General features: G+C 34.5%; 4 protein-coding genes and 1 long non-coding RNA gene across 5 annotated transcripts; 2 read left to right on the top strand and 3 right to left on the bottom strand.

The window, feature by feature from the left end:
* The first annotated feature begins 1,157 nt into the window (after positions 1–1,157).
* On the top strand, positions 1,158–4,364 carry LOC110931076 (UTP:RNA uridylyltransferase 1). The gene is made up of 6 exons (XM_022174477.2): positions 1,158–2,335; positions 2,763–3,131; positions 3,206–3,429; positions 3,513–3,576; positions 3,649–3,845; positions 3,935–4,364. The coding sequence occupies exons 1-6, from the start codon at positions 1,310–1,312 to the stop codon at positions 4,143–4,145; spliced, it is 2,091 nt and encodes a 696-aa protein (XP_022030169.1). The 5' UTR covers positions 1,158–1,309; the 3' UTR covers positions 4,146–4,364.
* On the bottom strand, positions 4,345–6,093 carry LOC110931077. The gene is made up of 3 exons (XM_022174478.2): positions 5,767–6,093; positions 5,210–5,551; positions 4,345–4,857 (listed from the first exon to the last, which is right to left on the bottom strand). Exons 1-3 carry the CDS (start codon positions 6,091–6,093, stop codon positions 4,360–4,362), a joined length of 1,167 nt encoding a protein of 388 aa, XP_022030170.1. The 3' UTR covers positions 4,345–4,359.
* A 1,665-nt stretch (positions 6,094–7,758) lies between these two features.
* On the top strand, positions 7,759–10,301 carry LOC110931078. The gene is made up of 5 exons (XM_022174479.2): positions 7,759–7,999; positions 8,093–8,181; positions 8,772–8,956; positions 9,188–9,317; positions 9,883–10,301. The coding sequence occupies exons 1-5, from the start codon at positions 7,855–7,857 to the stop codon at positions 10,039–10,041; spliced, it is 708 nt and encodes a 235-aa protein (XP_022030171.1). The 5' UTR covers positions 7,759–7,854; the 3' UTR covers positions 10,042–10,301.
* Positions 10,302–10,995: 694 nt separating this feature from the next.
* LOC110932665 (cytochrome P450 704C1) lies at positions 10,996–14,206 on the bottom strand. The gene is made up of 6 exons (XM_022175985.2): positions 13,922–14,206; positions 13,634–13,849; positions 13,256–13,546; positions 11,754–12,077; positions 11,450–11,653; positions 10,996–11,284 (listed from the first exon to the last, which is right to left on the bottom strand). The coding sequence occupies exons 1-6, from the start codon at positions 14,204–14,206 to the stop codon at positions 11,099–11,101; spliced, it is 1,506 nt and encodes a 501-aa protein (XP_022031677.1). The 3' UTR covers positions 10,996–11,098.
* A 3,561-nt stretch (positions 14,207–17,767) lies between these two features.
* On the bottom strand, positions 17,768–18,537 carry LOC110928390. Its single transcript, XR_002586337.2, has 2 exons — positions 18,037–18,537; positions 17,768–17,956 (listed from the first exon to the last, which is right to left on the bottom strand). It is a non-coding gene; the product is annotated as an uncharacterized LOC110928390 (long non-coding RNA).
* Positions 18,538–19,280: the final 743 nt, after the last annotated feature.

Below are 19,280 nucleotides of genomic sequence, written 5' to 3'. Positions count from 1 at the left end.
GAGATAGGTAGTTGTGGTGGGGGTTGTAGAGAGAGGGTGGTTTGGTGGTGGTTTGTGGTGGCTGCAGGTGGTGGTGGCGGAGGTAGAGGGAGAAAAGGAAAGGGTGAGAGAGAGACGTGTCCACATCATTATATATCCACGTCAGAGTCCACTTTAGTAAAAACTAACCGGGTTAGACCCCAATTAGGAAACGATCGATCGGGGCCAAATTCTTACAAGTTAAGATTGTTGAACGGAATTTTTTAAGTTGAGATTATTATCGGCAACATGTGAAACTTGGGATTATTAAAATCCAATAACCTAGACCATTACACCCTACGTTTCTTTAGCACTTACCTGATTTGTTTTAACCATTAAACTTTACCATTGCTCAAAATTACAATAACCATTGCTCAATTTTTTAAGTTGAGATTATTATCAGCAACATGTGAAACTTGGGATTATTAAAATCCAATAACCCAAACCATTACACCCTACGTTTCTTTAGCACTTACCTGATTTGTTTTAACCATTGCTCAATTTTATCAGAATCACACCTTGAAAGGTTTAAAGTATTGTTGTGTAAACAATTTGAGCTAACATCTTTATAATTTAGGCCCCTCAAAATTACAATATGACTCATTAAACTTTACCATTTAAACCTAATAATACCTTTTCAGAAAAAAAAAAAAAACGTTAACCAATAACGTTACAATACCTGACTCATTTACGACTCTTTTGTTAACTTATAACTTTTAAAATATACGACGTATTATAAAATTTTGAATGTACTGTTACGATATGCTCATATTATCTACCTTTCGATGTAATTTTTACTAAAAAATGAATTGTCCCCAATAACGTATAAGTTATCGAAACACAAATATACAAACTATCAAAGTTTCTTTTAAGGTTTTTTTTCCTCTTACAACTTTTAAAATATGATATTTTATAAAATTCTGACTTTGGCATTGTGACATTCTTATTTTTAACAACGTTTCGATGTGAACTTTTTCCACGTGGTGAATAGTAATGTACAAATCGTCGAAACCGAAGTTAACAAGTATTATAACGAATCGAACTGATACTGACTAAACTTGCGTCGTGTAGCGCGTGAGAATCCCAATAGTTAAATATTAATTATAAGTAGCACTTAAACGAATGTAAAAAGTAGCCAACATACAAGCAAGATACATGTTGTAGTACAAGTCAAAAAGATAAGTACCAAACCTTCATCTCTTTCTTGCTTGCTTGCAAGGACGGACGGACGGACAATGCTACTCACTTTTTTCAACTGATCCATCCCTCTTTCAAACCCACAAACCATACCATGGTCGGCGGCGCCGGAGGTGATGCAGATGCCGATGCTCCACCACCACCTCTCAACGGCGGCGAGTTCCTCCTCCAACTCCTCAAAAACCCACCTCAACACCCCCACCCCCACCCCCAACCACATCCACAACCACTCCCCCAAGATCCAGCCGTCGCCGCCGTTGGACCCTCCATACCCTTCCCGCCACCCCCATTCTCGCACTCCCGCCCAGCTCTTTTCCCACCTACTCACAATTACTTCAATCAGGGGTTAGGGTTTCCCCAAAACCCTAACCCTAATTTCGTTCAGGGTCATCAACAACAGATCACCGATCAGGGCGTGCTTGATTATCTTTCAAGGCTCGGGCTTATTCACAGCAACCAGCAGCAACAGCAGGAGCAAGATCGACGCAACAAGCTTGTGTTTGGTTCTTTGCATTCTGATTTACAAGCATCATCTAAAGTGCCAAAGAATGCTAACTTGGATTACGATCTGGCTAGTGTTGAGAAACATTTGTTGACAGAAAGAGAATTGGGCATGGGGAATAATAGTCGGGTCAATGGTCCTGAGAGGAATGCTGAGTTTATGCAGCATAGGCAAGTTAGCTCACTTACTTTTGGCAATTATGTGTCAGCTGAAGCGGTTTCACAGCAGCAGCAGCAAGTGAGGCGAATGCCGCCGCCCCCTGGGTTTTCAAGCAACCCAAACCCGGTAGGGAGGAGGAATTCAGAACATGGTGTGGATAAGGGAAAGGGTAACTATATGGGTGGTGTTGTGAATTCAGGGGAAAGATTGCATATTGGGGGAAGGCATTTGGGTGCTGAGAGATATCAGATTAATGACATGGGTCCGTCTAGAGGAGCTCATCTTCATTCGGTTTCTGCTGTTGAGGAGTTGCATGATCTGAATGGAAAAAGATCAATGAATAATGGGGTTGATTCAGCTGAATTGGATGATTTAGAGGAGCAGGTTGATAATTTACTGCTTGAAGATGGAACAGATGAGAAGAGTGATGTAAAGAAGGGCCCTAAATCCAGAGACAAGGTAAATGTTTATTGGTACATGTTCTTTCTTTGCAGTAGGTATAGACCTTTATGTTGATGGATATATTGATATACGTCTTGATGCGTTGAAGGTGTTCCTTTTGTCATTAGAGTTTTGTGAGCGTCTTGTTTTCAGATGGTTGTTATTCTTGAGTTCCGACAACTTATTGGGTTTAGATTAACTTAGATTAGGAGTTAGTTAAGGTCTGATATTCCTTTCTCATGCCTCAATGAACATTACAAAAAAGAACTTAAGATGATTAGATTGATTCTATATGCTCGTTGTCTTAAATTTCATTTACTTTTTAGCTTTTTTTTTCCTGTATGGCTGTATCATTTGCAAGCATTTGTATGAGTTTTTGTTCTTTGTGTTATTTTTCTTCTTATGTTTGCTCGATTCCTATTATCAAATTACGATTTATGACCAGGATTACAGAGCGGATAAAAGGGGACAATGGCTTCTGAACCAGAGAATGAGAAATCATAGAAGTCATATAGAATGCCGGGGAGATATAAATAGGCTAAATGCACATTTTCTTGAAATTTATGAATCTTTGATACCACCGGAAGAAGAAAAAGAGAAGCAGAAACAACTAATGGCGTTATTAAACAAGCATGTTACAAATGAATGGCCCAAGGCTCAGTTATTTCTTTACGGATCATGTGCCAACTCATTCGGGTTTCGTAAAAGTGACATCGATGTTTGTCTTGCAATGGGGGATGCTGACGTGGACAAATCAGAAATCTTGTTGAAGCTAGCTGATATTTTGAAATCCGATAACCTTGAAAACGTTCAGGTGCACTATCTCTTCTGTTTCCAAATCGTTAAATCGGTCTATATATAAGGTTTTGATTTATGCTGTTGCTGCAGGCATTGACTCGTGCTAGGGTTCCCATAGTGAAGCTTATGGATCCCATCACTGGAATCTCGTGTGATATATGTGTAAACAATATGCTTGCTGTTGTAAATACAAAACTTCTTCTGGATTACTCTAAAATTGATGTTAGGTTGCGACAACTGGCATTTATCGTTAAACACTGGGCAAAATCGCGAGGAGTGAATGAAACTTATCAAGGGACCCTCTCCAGCTATGCGTGGGTTAACCGTTTCGCTTTCTTTTTTCTCATTCATCCCTTTATTATAGTTTTAAATATGTTGCCTTTTTATATCTTTTCAGGTATGTTTTGATGTGCATTCATTTCTTGCAACAGCGAACGCCTTCCATCCTTCCATGTCTACAGGTTTTTTTCTTTTTTTTTAAACTTCCTCTTTGTGATTCTTTATGAATGCACGATTATTTATGTGTTTTTCAGGGAATGGAGGTAACTTATAAAGTAAATGTGGACAATGTTGAATGTTGTTACTTTGACCAAGTTGAGAAACTTCAAGGTTTTGGGTCCCGCAATGGTGAAAGTATTGCTCAATTGGTTTGGGCATTCTTCAACTACTGGGCATATTGTCATGATTATACGAATGACGTCATATCTATACGTATGGGAAGCTTAATAAGGTTGGTTGCTAATTCCTCGTATTTTCTTTACTAGCGACTTTATATTATCGGAAAGTTGATTTATTTGTACATTCGTAAAATGCTTACAGCAAACGGGAAAAGGACTGGACTAGAAGGATTGGGAATGACCGTCATCTAATATGCATAGAAGATCCATTTGAGGTATCTCACGATTTGGGCAGGGTTGTGGACAAACGTAGCATTCGGGTTTTGAGAGAAGAATTTGAACGGGCTGCTGAAATTTTGCAATACGATCCAAACCCTTGCGTGAAGCTTTTCGAGCCCTATATTCCCAGTTGATGTTTTTTTGCCGGTAGCCAAGCACAATGGTTTAGTTGCTAGTAAGTAATTCTAGACGTACAACCTGTAAATCTATTCCCTGATTCGCTGTGTTGCTGTTTTTACATATTTCCTAGGGTTTTGTAGTTGTGGATTTGATCTCAGTATTCATATTTACGTATTTAATTTGTTTATGCTATAATGTTTTCATTTACATCTGTAAAAGCTAGTAACTTTAGAGCTCTTGGTTTTCATTTTTTACATCGGGGGGAGGTAAAAAGGAATCTGCTGCTAAACTACAAATATTAAACTCGACTTCTTTAACTGTACACGTTTCTTCAATTTTCCATCTCGTGTTACCCCCTTGCCCGTATCTATGAACTGATGTTACAGTTTTTCCGTAATGTGCGATATTGACTCCATCTATGTATTTGTAATCTTCTAGGGATGATTCCATACTTGTTTCATAGCAGACATATTGATCACAACCCTTTCGTGTTGACTTGATTTTGACCAATTTGGTGTCTTCGAATTGGATGAGGAGGCCTGTTCTTTGACTAAAATACCCTTGTATAATGTGGTGTGAGGTCTCCATGTTTGCTTTACTCTGTGCTTTTAGGATGTCTTGGCTCGTGTCAAGCCTAAGTATGAAACAATCCTCGTTCATGACTAACTTCTCCCCTATGCAAACTGCATTCGAGAATAGGTTGACTGTTGACCTGGGGTCTAAGCCCTGTCATTGATTAAACCCATATATAATCAATCAGATTATGATAATACCATTGCTGCATTTGCGTCTAGAGGTGGTTGGTGGGTCAGACGGGTTCAGTAACTTGTCGAAATGGGCTTTGCTTAGAAAACACATTGATTTTAGTATGGATCAAAATCGTTCGTGTTGGGTAAACCACAATCTAAATCGGGCTCATTCCCTTTTAGCTAAATTTTTTGATAACCCATTTGACCCGTACAAAATTCATTTTGGCCTCTTACCATGCCACATCTATAAAACTACATTGATTGTTGGAGTGAATGTAGTGATTGGCCTGTACTGTGATCCCCGACATTGCTATAATAGTAAATTTTACCTGGAAAAAACGGCGAAGTGGTCTTGGAGGTCCTTTGGAAGACTGAGAAGGGTTCAAAGAAGACTGGGTCCAAGTGATGGTGCCATCACTGCCTGCACTGACTCTGCAACCAGAGACAACCAGCTCCATGAACCATAAATTAGGGTTTTTTTGCCACAGCATGAATGCACCTGACTCCGACCCATCTTTACCACGTGTCTTATCTTGACTATCTTCCTTGATTTCACCTTGTACCATGTTCACCTCACCTACTACATACATGCTGTTGACGGTGTTCATGGCGGCAGACCCACCTGTTGCTGCTGTGTATTGTTGTACAATATATTTAGCCGTAGATGCTTCCTGCAGAAATATGTGCCGTAGTTAATTGCACCAAATAAGGATCATAGACATATACAAGGTTTTCTTTAATCTGAGTTTCAATGATGTATATATGTATTAGCACCTGTAGTAAAAAGACTGGCTTAGAATCCAATTTTCCATTTAGCTCTTTTCTTTTTTGTTTTGTTAAAATATGTAAATTAAAAATGCATAAATCTGAGGGGGATAATGCTTACAATTGAACCATCTCTTACGGGTAATGATAATGCATGATCAAGTTGAACCTGAAAAGGGATGAAAGAAGAGCCAGCAATCTTCAAGAAATACATGAATTGTTTGTCTTTTGAACCATCATCGATGGACGACAATGTTGTCAGCCACCTAGCGGCCCGGTCTTTTTGTGGTCGAACAAGATTGAACAAATGTTGCCATCGTTTTGTAGCGGTGTTGGTGTTGGTTTTGATTAATTTTTCTTCTGGCAGAGATACCTCCAACACCATCTCCAATTCATTTTCGTGAACGGTATTGCTTTTTGAACATAATTTTTTCATGGATCGAATCATTTTTTAGAATTAATCAATCAATTCCTCCTCAAAAGGGTGTTTGTTGTTTGCGAGAATTTGTTTATTTCTCTGGCTCTAAATTAGGATGAACATTTTTGGTGGTGTTGGGAATATCTGATCATGCTCATATATATTGTACATGAATGATGAATGGGTTATTTACACATGCGTCCCTACACAATTTATGATCTCATTTTGTCGCCTTTTAGGCTATGATGTGTTACAGGGATTGGGTGATAAAAAAGTGTTGCCACATAAGCGACACATAAACATAATTTTTTCTCACTCAGAGATGCCCAAAATGGGTGTAATATTTGTGATTAGATAATCATTATTATTATATTTATCTATATTGATTTATATATTAACAAATGTAACCGGATATTATTAATACACTTAAAATTAGAAAAAAAGATTGAAGTTTCTTTAAATTCTAATGAGAAAAACACAACTAAAACACAAAAAATCACTTAAAAGGGGGCCATTTTATTGACCAAATACTGTGTGAAAGGAAATATATTATTAAAATATAATAAAAAGAGGCTGACAACTTCATCTTCTTCATTCAAATGAATCAAGACAGAGAGCCAAAAAACTTTCATCTTCTTCGTTAAAAAGAATCTGACCATCTTCTTCCCCAAACAACGAAGCACATTAATTACTCCCCACCCCCTCACAACGCCGTGGCTAGCCCAAGGGCACCGCCTAGCGCCCGCAACCACGCCTAGGCGTGGTGGTTGTGGCGCGGTTTGTTTGACGTGGCACCGGAAAACGTTGTGAGGCGCGGTGATAACACATGCTCTTAGGATGAGGCGAAGTATTAGAGGGAAAACGGGTGATGTGACTATTATATAAAGTTAAGAAAAGTTAAGATATACCTTCATGGCCTTAGCATACCTAGGGCTAAACATCAATGTTGTAATTAATTCTTCCAATAACTGGCTCAGTTTTATTTTTTCTTGAACAACTAATGAAATAAAAATCTGGCTACTTGGGGTAAACCCAATGGAAAAAAAGGTGACCCATATGCCCACGAGCACGTGTTGGGTAGCCCATGCCCACCATATCCAGATCCGAGAAAAACCCGTTGTCTGAAGGCTCAACATAGAAAACCCGATTCAGATCATATTCAAAACTGAGAACTATAGCCTCAAACCTAAAACTTCACTTCCCTCTTAGATTTACATTTTTAAAATAAAAAAACTTTAACTTCAGATTTTTTATTATTATTATTATTATTATTATTATTATTATTATTATTATTATTATTATTATTATTGAGTTAAATGCCATTTTAGTTCATGTGGTTTGGGCTAATTTGTCAGTTTAGTCCAAAGGTTTCATTTCTCGCCTGTGAGTCCAAAAAGGTTTCACCATTGTCATTTTAGTCTACTAGGTTAACTTCACCAATTATTTCTGTTAACGAGAAAAGCAATTCGGTCATTTACTCATTTTATATGGCTGAATTGCGCTTCTAGTTAACAGAATTACATATAAAATGATCGAATTACCATTCTCGTTAACATAAAAAATGGATGAAGTTAACCTAGTAGACTAAAATGACAACGATAAAACATTTTTTGACCTACAAACGAAAAATGAAACCTTTTAACTAAATTAATAAAATAATACAAACCAAGGGACTAAAATGGCATTTAACTATTCTTTTGAATCAACAAGCAACCCCTGCCCTGACTGAAGCAGAAACGGCGATAAAGATAGACAGTAAACCCTAAAAAGAAAGAAAGAAAGAAAGAAAAGATGGGAGGCAAAGGGAAGAAGAGAAGAGAAAAGAACTACAAAGAAGCACATGGAGTGGGCAAGAACAGGTTACCTCCGCCCCCGGTTCGTTCATCTCTCGATGTTATTCCCTCCAAGCTTCGCAAACTCATGTCATATACCTCAGGTCAGGTCCCCCCCCAATTCCTCTATTCTTTATTTATTTTACTCCTTTTAGGCAGCAGCAGCAGCCTTCTATTCTTAACTTTGCTTCTTTTAGGCTCTGGAAAGTTATCAGTCGACGACGCTCAAGAGAATAAAGGCCCTGCTGCCTCAGATGTTGCAAAACTATTACTTGATAGTAATAATGTAAGTCATCTTGCTCTAGTTTCAACATTAGGGTTGTGTTTTCATACTTGAAGCCAAAGCAGTGCTTTTCAGATCTAAAATTGTTAGTGTGTTGATAGAAACCAAGTCAACCTTAGAATCACATTTGTAAGATAACCTTGAGTAACATTTTGTTTAATCTTCAAAACCTATGAAATTATGAGTTGTTGGTTGACCAAAAAGTCAAACCTTATGTTTTTTCAGATGCCTCACTTTCATAGGTTCATTATGATAGCAGAATTACATGACGTAAATAGCTTTGGAACCTAAGAATTACTCAAAAAGGTTTTCTTAAATCTTTAAGTATCAAAATCAGATAATTAGATAAGTAGACAATCAAGCCTGGGACAATAAGATAATATTACGTTTATAACAGTATAAAGTTTTCTATAGCACATTACATTAGCACATGCTTCTCCAAATTTGATTACTTTAGTCCTAAACAATTAGATAATCAAAAACAGATTTTGGCCGCCACATCTAAAGACACTATCATGTTTTTTTTTTTTTTTTTTACCAAATTGAACTTTAATTTCTGTTTATTTGAATGTGAATGTGTTATCGGATTGCAGAAACTTTCTACAAAGAAAAAACCTGATTCTGTTTCTTCTGAGTCCAAGATTGAAGATACTTATGAAATAGATAACTTTTCTACTGAAAAGAAAAAGAAGAAAAGGAAAAGGAAGCAGGTAGACGATCTTCGGTTTGTGGCTGAACTAGGTGCAGTTGGTTCAAAAAGGAAGGAACGAAAGAAAAAGTATGGTTTCAATCTTTTATACCATGTTCTCTTTATTATTTCTCGAATAAGAGGGACCAAAATCACATTATTCGTATCATACAAAATTTATCTCTTTGAATGCATTCTTTTTTCTCATATTCTACAAAGAGGTTGTTTCATTATTCAAATTCAAGGTTTTGGTCTTAATTGTAACTTTAAGATTTTTCTGAACAAAGATATGTGTTTGTTAACAACTGAATAATTATGCAGACTTCTAGAAGAAAGGAAAAAGAAACACAAGAAGGCGAAGCAAGAAGATGATCTTAACTTTCCGGGTCGTGAAGAGATCAAATTTGGAGAAGTTGTTCAAGCTCCACCAAAATTGGTCAATGTTCCCAAGGTTAGTTTTTTCATCCCTTAAATTAGATTTTACAATCTCTTTATGTGTAAATGGGCCACTTTGGGTTGTACAGTATCAGTAACTGGTTAAGCTGCTAAAAGTAAAAAAATAATAGGTAAAAAATAAATGGGCATCTGTTTGAAAATCATATAACTATATAAGTGTACCAAAGTGTTCACAGCTTCCGTATATTTTGACAAAACTATTATTGTCATCACATCTAATAACATAATTAAATATGAATTTAAAAAAAGCGGACAAAAAAGTATTTGTGGGTTGCCCTGATGAGCAAGAAAAGAATCATTTATGAAGGTGTAAGATGTGCGTTTAAACTATTATGTATCGGATTTGGAGAAGCAAATAAGTTGTAGGGTTACTAATGTAAAGTTATCTACATATTCCTAGCTTTAATCATTTAAATATATGATTTTGAATTTTTTATTATAGTTTGTAAGCTGCAATAATTACTTTGAAACAACGTACCCCTTTTAACTTTTTTTGAATGATATTTTGAGTTAATCTGTATAATATGCAAATTGACATGAAATGCTTGTACGCATTGCAGCGATTTGGGTCTTCAGTAAACGCGTCCCAAGAGAGGATACGGTTGAGAACAATTGAAGCTTATAGGGATCAGAAGAAATGGGCTTCCAGGCCTGGACTTCATCTCCCTACAACAGACTTAACACACCACAACAACGTTGTATTACCAGTTGAAAAATGACCATGAGACGAATTGCAGATCATTTTGCTCTCATATTTTTTCAAGTAAGAACACCCTGAATCTGCATTTTGGTGTATTCGTTGAAGCAGAGGATACATTTTTAATTAGAATTACTTAATGTTAGTTACATGTCTTGTTTACACAGTTTAATAGTTTGATTTTTGAAAGTGAAATCTTGGAAGTGCAGTTGCTTTAAATTACTAATGAACTTGTAAGAATTTGGCTAAGTTTTCAAATTATAATGCGAATTCATCTTGCTATATAGTTGGGTTGAAGTTTGGACCGGAGTGATAGAGGTATTGAAAAAAAAAACCAAAAAAGTAAAAACTGAACCGGTCACCCATTAAATGACAATGCAGCCAAGTTATTGATGTTTCAACAGAACTCAACAGAGTAAAATGGCACTGCTTGGATATCGGGATGCTTGTTAAGTAAGTAAATCAGTAAATGAACCAAATCATGGTAGTAGACGTAGTGTTTTTACCAGAAATTATTAAGTTTAGTATTATATACATCTATTAGGTGTTTTGCACCTCTATTGTTGCTTTGCAGAAATCTTGGTATTTGTCTTTCTTTAACTGTACTTTTGATGATTCGGGGGTCAAACAGTACAATTTAACACTGGTTAAACTCATTGTTTTCCAAGTTTAAATAAACAAAAAATATTTTGCACGTCTGGTGCATGATTCAAAGATTGTGTCCGAATAGTAACTAATTAGCCACACCTATAATTAGGATTAGGATTTGGGATTGTTGTACTTTGCCTCACTTGTGCATATTTGTTAACGGTTATCCCTATGTATAAGAGACGTCTTATGGTGCTTAGTACTCTATGCGACCAAGAAACAATCCCTATGTATAAGAGACGTCTTATGGTGCTTTGTACTTTATGCGACCAAGAAACAAAAGTGATACCAACAATGTGAAAAGCAAAGAAGGAATGCATATGGAACATAACTTCAATCAATGTGAATACTTCTGCTAAAGTATGTGTTATGCTTTCTTGAACATAAAATGTACTTAATTCGTATCAATAACTTGAACGGTGATTGTAATATTACCTGAATCTATTAAAAACATGTATATCTAGTCCGCCATCAATGTGAAGATTAAGCATCGTTTTGTACTTTGCAGTTTTGCTTTCATCACTTAGCTTGAACATGAAGCAACCTAACAAAATGGAAGAAAATATCTTCATCTGCCTATATGCGAATTCTCGACCCAAACAAATTCTTTGTCCTGCCTGTGTTCTCAATACCAAACAAACGAATCATGTCAAGTCCTTACCCAGACGAAATGCATATTACATTATTTTGTTATAATCAAAATATGCATTGGTTTAATGAAAAAAAAAGCATTCACATATGTGTTTGACTCAAATGAAATTGCATGTACTATATATACTAACCTGAAAAGCTGTAAATTTGAAGGGGCTATTTGGCTGGAAGTGACCATACTGATCAAGCCATCTTTCTGGTTTAAATTCATGTGCATCATCACCCCATATGAACTTCATTCTTCCCATTGCATATGGCTGGTATGCTACCATATCCCCTTTCTTCACACCATACCCATCAGGTAGAACATCATCTGCAAAGCACATCTTTGCATCCTGCATTATTATTTGTATTGTATTGAACATTTCATCTACTCAAAAACCTGGTCATGTCAAATTATGAGAAATGGTAAATATTTTGAGTATGCATGCATACCACTGGAACTACAGGAAAAAGTCTGAGAGTTTCCGTCAAAGTTGCATGAAGATATTGCATCTTTTCAAGGGCTTCTTCACTAACATTGTTTGCAAACTCTTCAACATTCATGGCATCATTTCTCATGTTTGTTGCTTTTCTTATTTCCACGGCAACATTATTTTGAATATCGGGATGCTTGCAAAGCATGTAAATGAACCATGTCATAGCTGTAGATGTAGAGTCTTTTCCGGCTATTATGAAGTTTAGTATTATATCTCGCAAGTATTTTGAATCTGTGTTGTTAACTTGCAGAAATCTTGATAGAATGTCTTCTTTCTTCAACTGTACTTTTGATAATCAAGGGTCAAAATGGTACATTTTGACATATGAGGTCAAACTCATTGCTTTCCATGTCTAAATTAACAAAATAGTGTTGCATATTAATTCTAACCTTTTTTTATCTTATAGATGATGTGGTAATTGTAGGCAGTTTATCCTAGTTATCAACTAATTCCCAAAATATGCAAGAAGAGTAACAACTTTGAAGTTACATGTAGCTTTTCCAACTTCAAGGGTCAAGCTATACTATAGTTGTTTTTATATTATTACTATATGGGAAGAGACTAGAGAGAGAATTTTATCTACGTACATATAAATAGTTGATTTAATTTTTCAAATTTTTAAATGGTCACATGTAACTACAGAAATTAGCATACAACAAATTTGGACAAAAAAGCATTTCAAAGCAACCCAAGCACACAACCCAATCGACCCCATATGGCCCTTGTTATAAACTAGCAGGAGGTGAAACCCATATGTTGCGACATAGATGTTAAAATTTGTAAGACTTGGTTTCAAAGACCAAAAAAACTTCATTTACAATAGTTTTATCACACAAAAGTCGTATATTGTAACAAAAAAATAAAGTAATGTTTTACATCGACAGAAACCCTATGAACAAATACTGATATTGTTCGGTCGGGCCGGCTCGATTTGTCACTCTATTGCTTTGTTGAATACAACTTCATATTCAATAAAATTTTTATCGGAATGTCGAAAGAAAATTAAATGCAATTGCGTATTTAGTTTAGCAACACATGACTTTTATAACCAGCACATATGTATATAATCATAACCAGCATATATACAAGCAACACATGAAAATAACTGACAAACGAAATTTATAAGAGAATGATAAAACTATTGGGCTACTATGCAATGTACTTTGTTATGGGCGGTCATTTTACTAGAGGTTTATAATCTACCCTTGTGTGATTCCTGTTGAAGCATATACTCAAGGGGTGAGTGAGATTAAAACTTAAAAAAAAAAAGTAAAGTTACTATTCACCAAATCTTGCAAAATGTATGTATATTAATTAATTAATTAATATTAATAATTAATGTATGTATATTAATAATAATTAATAATTAATAATAATAATTAGATGTCTTAATCCACTATCCAACCCGCTCGACCCACGTATTAATTTTGCTATCTATACAAGAGAGAATTGGCTTACCAAAAAATAATGTTGTCTGTTGTGCATTTGTTGAGTCTTTGTCTGGATCAACTTATAAACAAACTCATCAACCACTTTGACATTTTGCTTCAACTTTGCTTCCGATCCTATATTAAAAAGTCTCTTGATTTTCCATGTTATGTCAACATACCGTCTGAGTGTTAATGCACTTGCACCATCAAAAGCATTACTAAATCTAACAACTTCTTCACTTGACCCACACATGCTGTCAAGATCAGTTCCGAAAGCAATCTTGAGTATTGAATCCAATGTTGTTTTCATGAACAAGTCCTGTATATATATATATGAAAAAAAAATAATATATATATATATATAGCTGGGAGTGTGATCAAATGTTGTTGACTGAAACAAACGTACATTTATATCGCGACTTTGATTGTTATCAGCAGATTCAGAGAGTATATGGGCGAGTTTTACTGCATTTTTTCTGAATATTACACTACTAAAATCTCTCAAGACTTTTGTTGAAAACTCATAACTTGAGATCTTCCTTTGTTCTCGCCACTTATCCCCATCAACTGTGAATATTCCATCACCCATAAGATCTTTCAGGATGTCGTGGTGATACGTTCCCTACATTGAAGTAACAACAAGTTTCAAAAACCACATCATCAAGAAATCATATTATAAAAATGAATTCCAAACCTTGATATAATTTTCAAAATTGGTCTTGAGGATGTACTCAACATTAGCTGGATCGGACGTATAAACCTCATTGCGGAAAGGAGTGATCAGACGGTAAGTTTTGTACTTTGTAGCAAGATCGGTCATGTAATCATGCAACCTGTGGAAGTTAAGAAGCTGATTGAACAATGTCCCAGCAATCGGATGTTGCTTCTTCCCATGTTGCTGTTGATTGTAGACATAGAGGACAAGAACAACAAGAGATGTGGCTGCGACTACGTAGAGTGTGTTTGAGAGAAAATCCATTGGTGTATGTATGTATGTATGTTATTCTGGTTTTTTGTACTACAATTTTAGAGCTGAAATAAGAAGACCGTTATATAGATCGAAAGTTAGGTAGCTAACGGAGAGACCCAGGCCTAAAACAAAATTTGACATGAGGTCTTTTTATATATAAAAAAAGGTATTGTAAAAATCATTTTTTTTTCAAATATATATATTTATGCCATTACCAACAATGATAAACTAAATATATACTAAATAAATATTGCATTTAAAACTACATATTATAACTTTATAAACAAAGATTCAAATTATTTCTTTTAACTTTACGACAATGTTTTTTAAAGATTTAAACTCTTAACCTTTAAAACCTAACCCCCGCCCCACAATTTGTTTAATTAATTTTTCATAATCATTTTCTTCTAATAGATCCCTTTAGTTGACAAAATAGTCCATTAATTTGATATATATTTCTTTTGACATTATAGATTTACCAAAAGTTATCAATTATAATAAAATTTGAAAACCGTATTTGTGAGAAATCGTTCATCAAATTGAAATTACTTAGCATTTTGTTATACGTATTGCATTCTAAATTTATAACATCTTCATTGCTTTGTAATTGCCCTATTTTCGTATGGAATGATGTTGTTGCGGATTTATTAAAAATAAATAAATAAATAACATCTCTTTGAAAACCGTATTTGTGAGAAATCATTCATCATTTTGAAATAATTTAGCATTTTGTTATAAGTATTGCATTCTAAATTTAGAGTAAACTAGGATTGCGACCCGCCGCAATGCGGCGGGGATTCTTTAGTTATAACTAAGTCAATTTAGGACCCGCACGTTATGTTAAACCTGTCAAACGGAGAAAAAATAGACGATGTAAAAACGTTCACCCACACACGCACGTTGCGTCGTGTTAACTCGCAAAATTTAGAACGAAACATAAAAACGTTAAACTAAAGACGCACGTTGCGATGTGTTAAGTCACAAAATTTAGAACCAAGCATAAAGCGAAAAATTTGCGAAAAATGAAAACTATAAAGGACCAAAGTTGAAAGTTAAAAAAGTGATGAGAATAGATTGCAAAAGATAAAAAGTTTTGGGTTAAAAGTAAAAAAAAAAAAAACCAAAAGTTTTGAGTTAAAAGTAATTTATGAAATACTTTTGGGTGAAAAGTAAAAAAAAAACATTTTTTTTTTTGGAAAACCCACAAAGCCAACGTTACGACAACCATATGCATAACTATTTTTTCTTTGAAAACCCCCCCAAAGCACACCCGCGTTGCGGCGGGGCGTAAAACGGTGTCAAATAGTACTAATGTCACGCAACCGTTATCGACCACCAATACCGACTCGACCTAGGATATGCGTGTTGCGACGAACTTGTCAAACATTGAAAAATAGAGGTAAAAACGTTGAACCACACATGCACGTTGCGTCGTATTAACTCGAAAAATTTAGAACTATACGTAAAACGAAAATTTGCGAAAGATGAAAAGTACAAGTGACAAAAGTTGTGAAGTTAAATTGCAAATAATGAAAAGTTTTTGAAGTTAAATTGCAAATAATGAAAAGTTTTGGGTTAAAGTTAAAAAAACAAATTATGTAGGGTTAAAATTATAAAAGATAAAAACCTTAGGGTTAAAAGTTAAAAATAAACTATTTTTTTGAAAGTCACCCAAAGCACAATGTGCAAGTGATGATGCACAAAATTGTTGCAAAGTTATATATGGAATAATTACAAGTTTTGTCCTTTATGTTTACACCAAATTGCAGGCGCTGTCCTTTGTCCTTAAAATTGATGAGTTTTGTACTTAATGTTTCAAAATCTTGCATGTTATGTCCTTTAGGCCAAACACAGTTAAATTTTCTCAGTTAAATCAAATTACAAGAGGGTATTTTAGTCTTTTTGTCAATTTATTTAATATATTATTTTAAAAAAATAAAAAAATTATATTATTATTATTATTAGAGTTAATTGCCAAAATCGTCCCTGAGGTTTGGGCTGGTTTGCCATTTTCGTCCAAAATGACACTTTTGTACCAAGTTGCCCCCAACGTTTGTAACTTTTTGCCATTTTCATCCAAACTACTAACTTAGTTTATTTTTTATGTTAAGTTGAGGATATTCGGATGTAACTGGCAAATATAAAACCACAGGGACGATTTTGGCAATTTACTCAAACTCTTTTAAATTTCTTTTATTTAATTAATTTTGTTACATCTATAATAAAAAAGAATATACATGCAATTTTTATATGAAAAAAATAATAGCTTTGTCACAAAAATTTTATAATTTTTCATCCAACCACTAACTAAGTTAATTTTTCTATTAAGGCGAAGGATGTTTATAAACTAAGACAAAAATTAATTTCTAATTTTTTATATAGATCAGTTTTAAAAAAAAATTAAAATCTACTTAAACCTCTAAATTTTATAAAACTAAAATGCTGGTGACCTTATTGAAAAAGGTCAAACAAAAAAATCTTATCATATGTACCAAGTTTGTAATTTATTTTCTACTCTTTTAAATTCACTCCTAAGGAAAAACAGAAGCCAGTCCCCCCCCCCTATCAAACAACGTATTGTTACTAAATCTTAAAATTACCCACCAAATTGTAATTATAATGCTATGAACCAAAAGTTTCTTTACTCAAGACACTTAGAATAAGTATTAGTTAGTTACACTCAAAATCTTAATTAAATAAATATTTTATTTCTACCAACATATTTCCTATGTGCTCAACACATTTAAAAAATATGTAACGTTTTACAATTTTTTTCTATCCACAACTGATAAATACTAAAAGTTGTAATCGATTGTTATGTGTTGCACACCAATGACGTTTTCTCTTTATAAAACTGATTTATATAAAGAAGTTGTAAATCAATTTTTGTCATAATTTATAAAATTTAAAACACCCTTCAACTTAACAGAAAAAATAAACTGAGTTAGTGATTTGGATGAAAATTTATAAAAATTATGTGTTAAAACTATTAATTTCTTTTTTCTAAAAACTCCATGTATACTCTTTTCTATTATATATGTAACCAAATTAATTAAATAAAAGAAATTAAAAAGGGTTTGAGTAAATTGCAAAAATCGTCTCTGTGGTTTTATATTTGCCAATTTCATCCAAATATCTTCAACTTAACAGAAAAAATAAACTAAGTTAGTGGTTTGGATAAAAATGGCAAAAAGTTACAAACGTTGGGGGCAATTTGGTACAAAAGTGTCATTTTGGACGAAAATGGCAAACGTGCCCAAACCTCAGGGATGATTTTGGCAATTAACTCTTATTATTATTATATCCATAACTCTCTCTCTCTCTCTCTATCTCTCTCTCTCTATCTCTACCACTACCACCTCCCACCACCACCACCACCACCGCCAACAACAACCACCACTGCCTCCGCCTCTCTCCTTCTCATCAATTATGTTTACATCAGAATGTGTTTTAAGAATTGTTTTGACCTTGGATAAATTTAGTGATTTGACTTTATCAAAGATTGTTCTGACTTTGTTTCAAATTAAAAGGTTTGTCATCAGATGCTCAAAAGTCCTGTACAACAACAAATTCAATAACAAAATCAAGGCAATACTGCAATAGTCTATATTCAATTCTAACAAGTAATTAATACAAATTTGGAGTTTATCAAGACTGATACTTGAACTAGTTCCGATTTAATATCAAAATCTACAACAAACAATATGAACAATAATCATATTAGATTCATCTTTAAAACTTCATCTTGCCATTCAAGTTCTGCAAGAAGAGAGAGAAATTAAGTTAGAGAGAGAAAGAGGGTAAGAAAGAGAAAACTTATTGACGAAGCTGGAAGTAACCGGAACGCCGGAGAGGTGAGGCGACCACGCCGGAAGTAGCCTCCTGTTTCCACCACCACTTTCCACCACCACAACCTCCTTTCACCACCACCATCACCACCCACCCACCATCGCAACCCCACCATCATCACCCACCCAATCAAACTCGCTGGAGATCCACGATTTCTATCAAGATTCAATGTTCCTTTTGCAAGAAACAACCCCATAAAAAGATGGACCAAAAGAGAAGCAATTTTGGTTGCCAGAACAAGATTCACCTTTCTTTTTACTAGATCTTTCTAACAAAAAGCAGGTCGGGAGGAAAGTGCGGTTGTCGGACCAAGATTCACCGAGTTCGCCGTCATCTATTGTGGTTGCCGGAATAGAGAGGCCTGCCGGAGGAAAGTGTGAGTGTGTGTTTTTTGTGTGTGGGTTTCTTTGAGAGGAAGAAAGAGAGATGCAGGTATAAATTGGGGAAAATGAGAAAGTTGGGCAAAATTACTGATTTGCCCTCATGTGCAAGTCACATGATCACATTTAACTGAGAAATCTAACTAGGTTTGGCCTAAAGGACATAACATGCAAGATTTTGAAACATTAAGTACAAAACTCATCAATTTTAAAGACAAAGGACAGCGCCTGCAATTTGGTGTAAACATAAAGGACAAAACTTGTAATTTACTCCTAAATTTATAATTTCAAAGGTTAATACAGTTTTCTTTATAACTTTTATCATCCATCAACTTCTATTTTTTCACACAAACTGAAAATCATAAATATCTTTAACAAATTTTCTAAGGATAATATTTTTCTTTACAACTTTTATCGTCGATCAACTTTTATTTTGTTCATACCAAAAAGAAGATAAAAAAGATATATCCAAAATCTTTAATTTGATCAAATATACTTTGAAGAGAATAATTAACTTGAAATATCTATTATCTTTTACAATTGATATTATTTTATTTTATAACTAATAAATAAAGTCATAAGGGGACACGTGGCATAACTTTAAGCCTTCCTAACTTGTGTTTACCCGCCTCCCTTTCCTTGTTTAGTCATGAAAGAATAACTAAGCTCGGTGTATGAAGCTTAGTTTTAGCTTGTTCATTAAGTGAACTTCACTTTTATATTTATCTCAACTCGATTTGAGCTATTAACAAGCCAATCTTGATCAACTAACGAGCAACTCGACTTGTTTAAACCTCTAACTAAAGTAGGAACTCGTAATTTCCAAATTCTCATTTTTAATAATAAATATCTTG

This window comes from Helianthus annuus, chromosome 3 (assembly GCF_002127325.2).
Source record: "Helianthus annuus cultivar XRQ/B chromosome 3, HanXRQr2.0-SUNRISE, whole genome shotgun sequence".
NCBI classification, from domain to species: Eukaryota; Viridiplantae; Streptophyta; class Magnoliopsida; order Asterales; family Asteraceae; genus Helianthus; species Helianthus annuus.
This window is presented reverse-complemented; position numbering and strand designations above follow the sequence as displayed.

Coding starts and splice junctions, on each gene's coding strand:
- LOC110931077 (XM_022174478.2), bottom strand. CDS start 6,093: ATGATTCGATCCATGAAAAAATTATGTTCAAAAAGCAATACCGTTCAC. Junction 5,552..5,766: donor CCGTAAGAGATGGTTCAATT/GTAAGCATTATC, acceptor ATATTTCTGCAG/GAAGCATCTACGGCTAAATA. Junction 4,858..5,209: donor CACTTCGCCGTTTTTTCCAG/GTAAAATTTACT, acceptor AATCAATGACAG/GGCTTAGACCCCAGGTCAAC.
- LOC110932665 (XM_022175985.2), bottom strand. CDS start 14,206: ATGGATTTTCTCTCAAACACACTCTACGTAGTCGCAGCCACATCTCTT. Junction 13,547..13,633: donor ATCAAAGTCGCGATATAAAT/GTACGTTTGTTT, acceptor ATATATATACAG/GACTTGTTCATGAAAACAAC. Junction 12,078..13,255: donor ACAGACAACATTATTTTTTG/GTAAGCCAATTC, acceptor TCAAAAGTACAG/TTGAAGAAAGAAGACATTCT.
- LOC110931076 (XM_022174477.2), top strand. CDS start 1,310: ATGGTCGGCGGCGCCGGAGGTGATGCAGATGCCGATGCTCCACCACCA. Junction 3,132..3,205: donor ATAACCTTGAAAACGTTCAG/GTGCACTATCTC, acceptor CTGTTGCTGCAG/GCATTGACTCGTGCTAGGGT. Junction 3,846..3,934: donor CGTATGGGAAGCTTAATAAG/GTTGGTTGCTAA, acceptor AAATGCTTACAG/CAAACGGGAAAAGGACTGGA.
- LOC110931078 (XM_022174479.2), top strand. CDS start 7,855: ATGGGAGGCAAAGGGAAGAAGAGAAGAGAAAAGAACTACAAAGAAGCA. Junction 8,182..8,771: donor TATTACTTGATAGTAATAAT/GTAAGTCATCTT, acceptor ATCGGATTGCAG/AAACTTTCTACAAAGAAAAA. Junction 9,318..9,882: donor AATTGGTCAATGTTCCCAAG/GTTAGTTTTTTC, acceptor TACGCATTGCAG/CGATTTGGGTCTTCAGTAAA.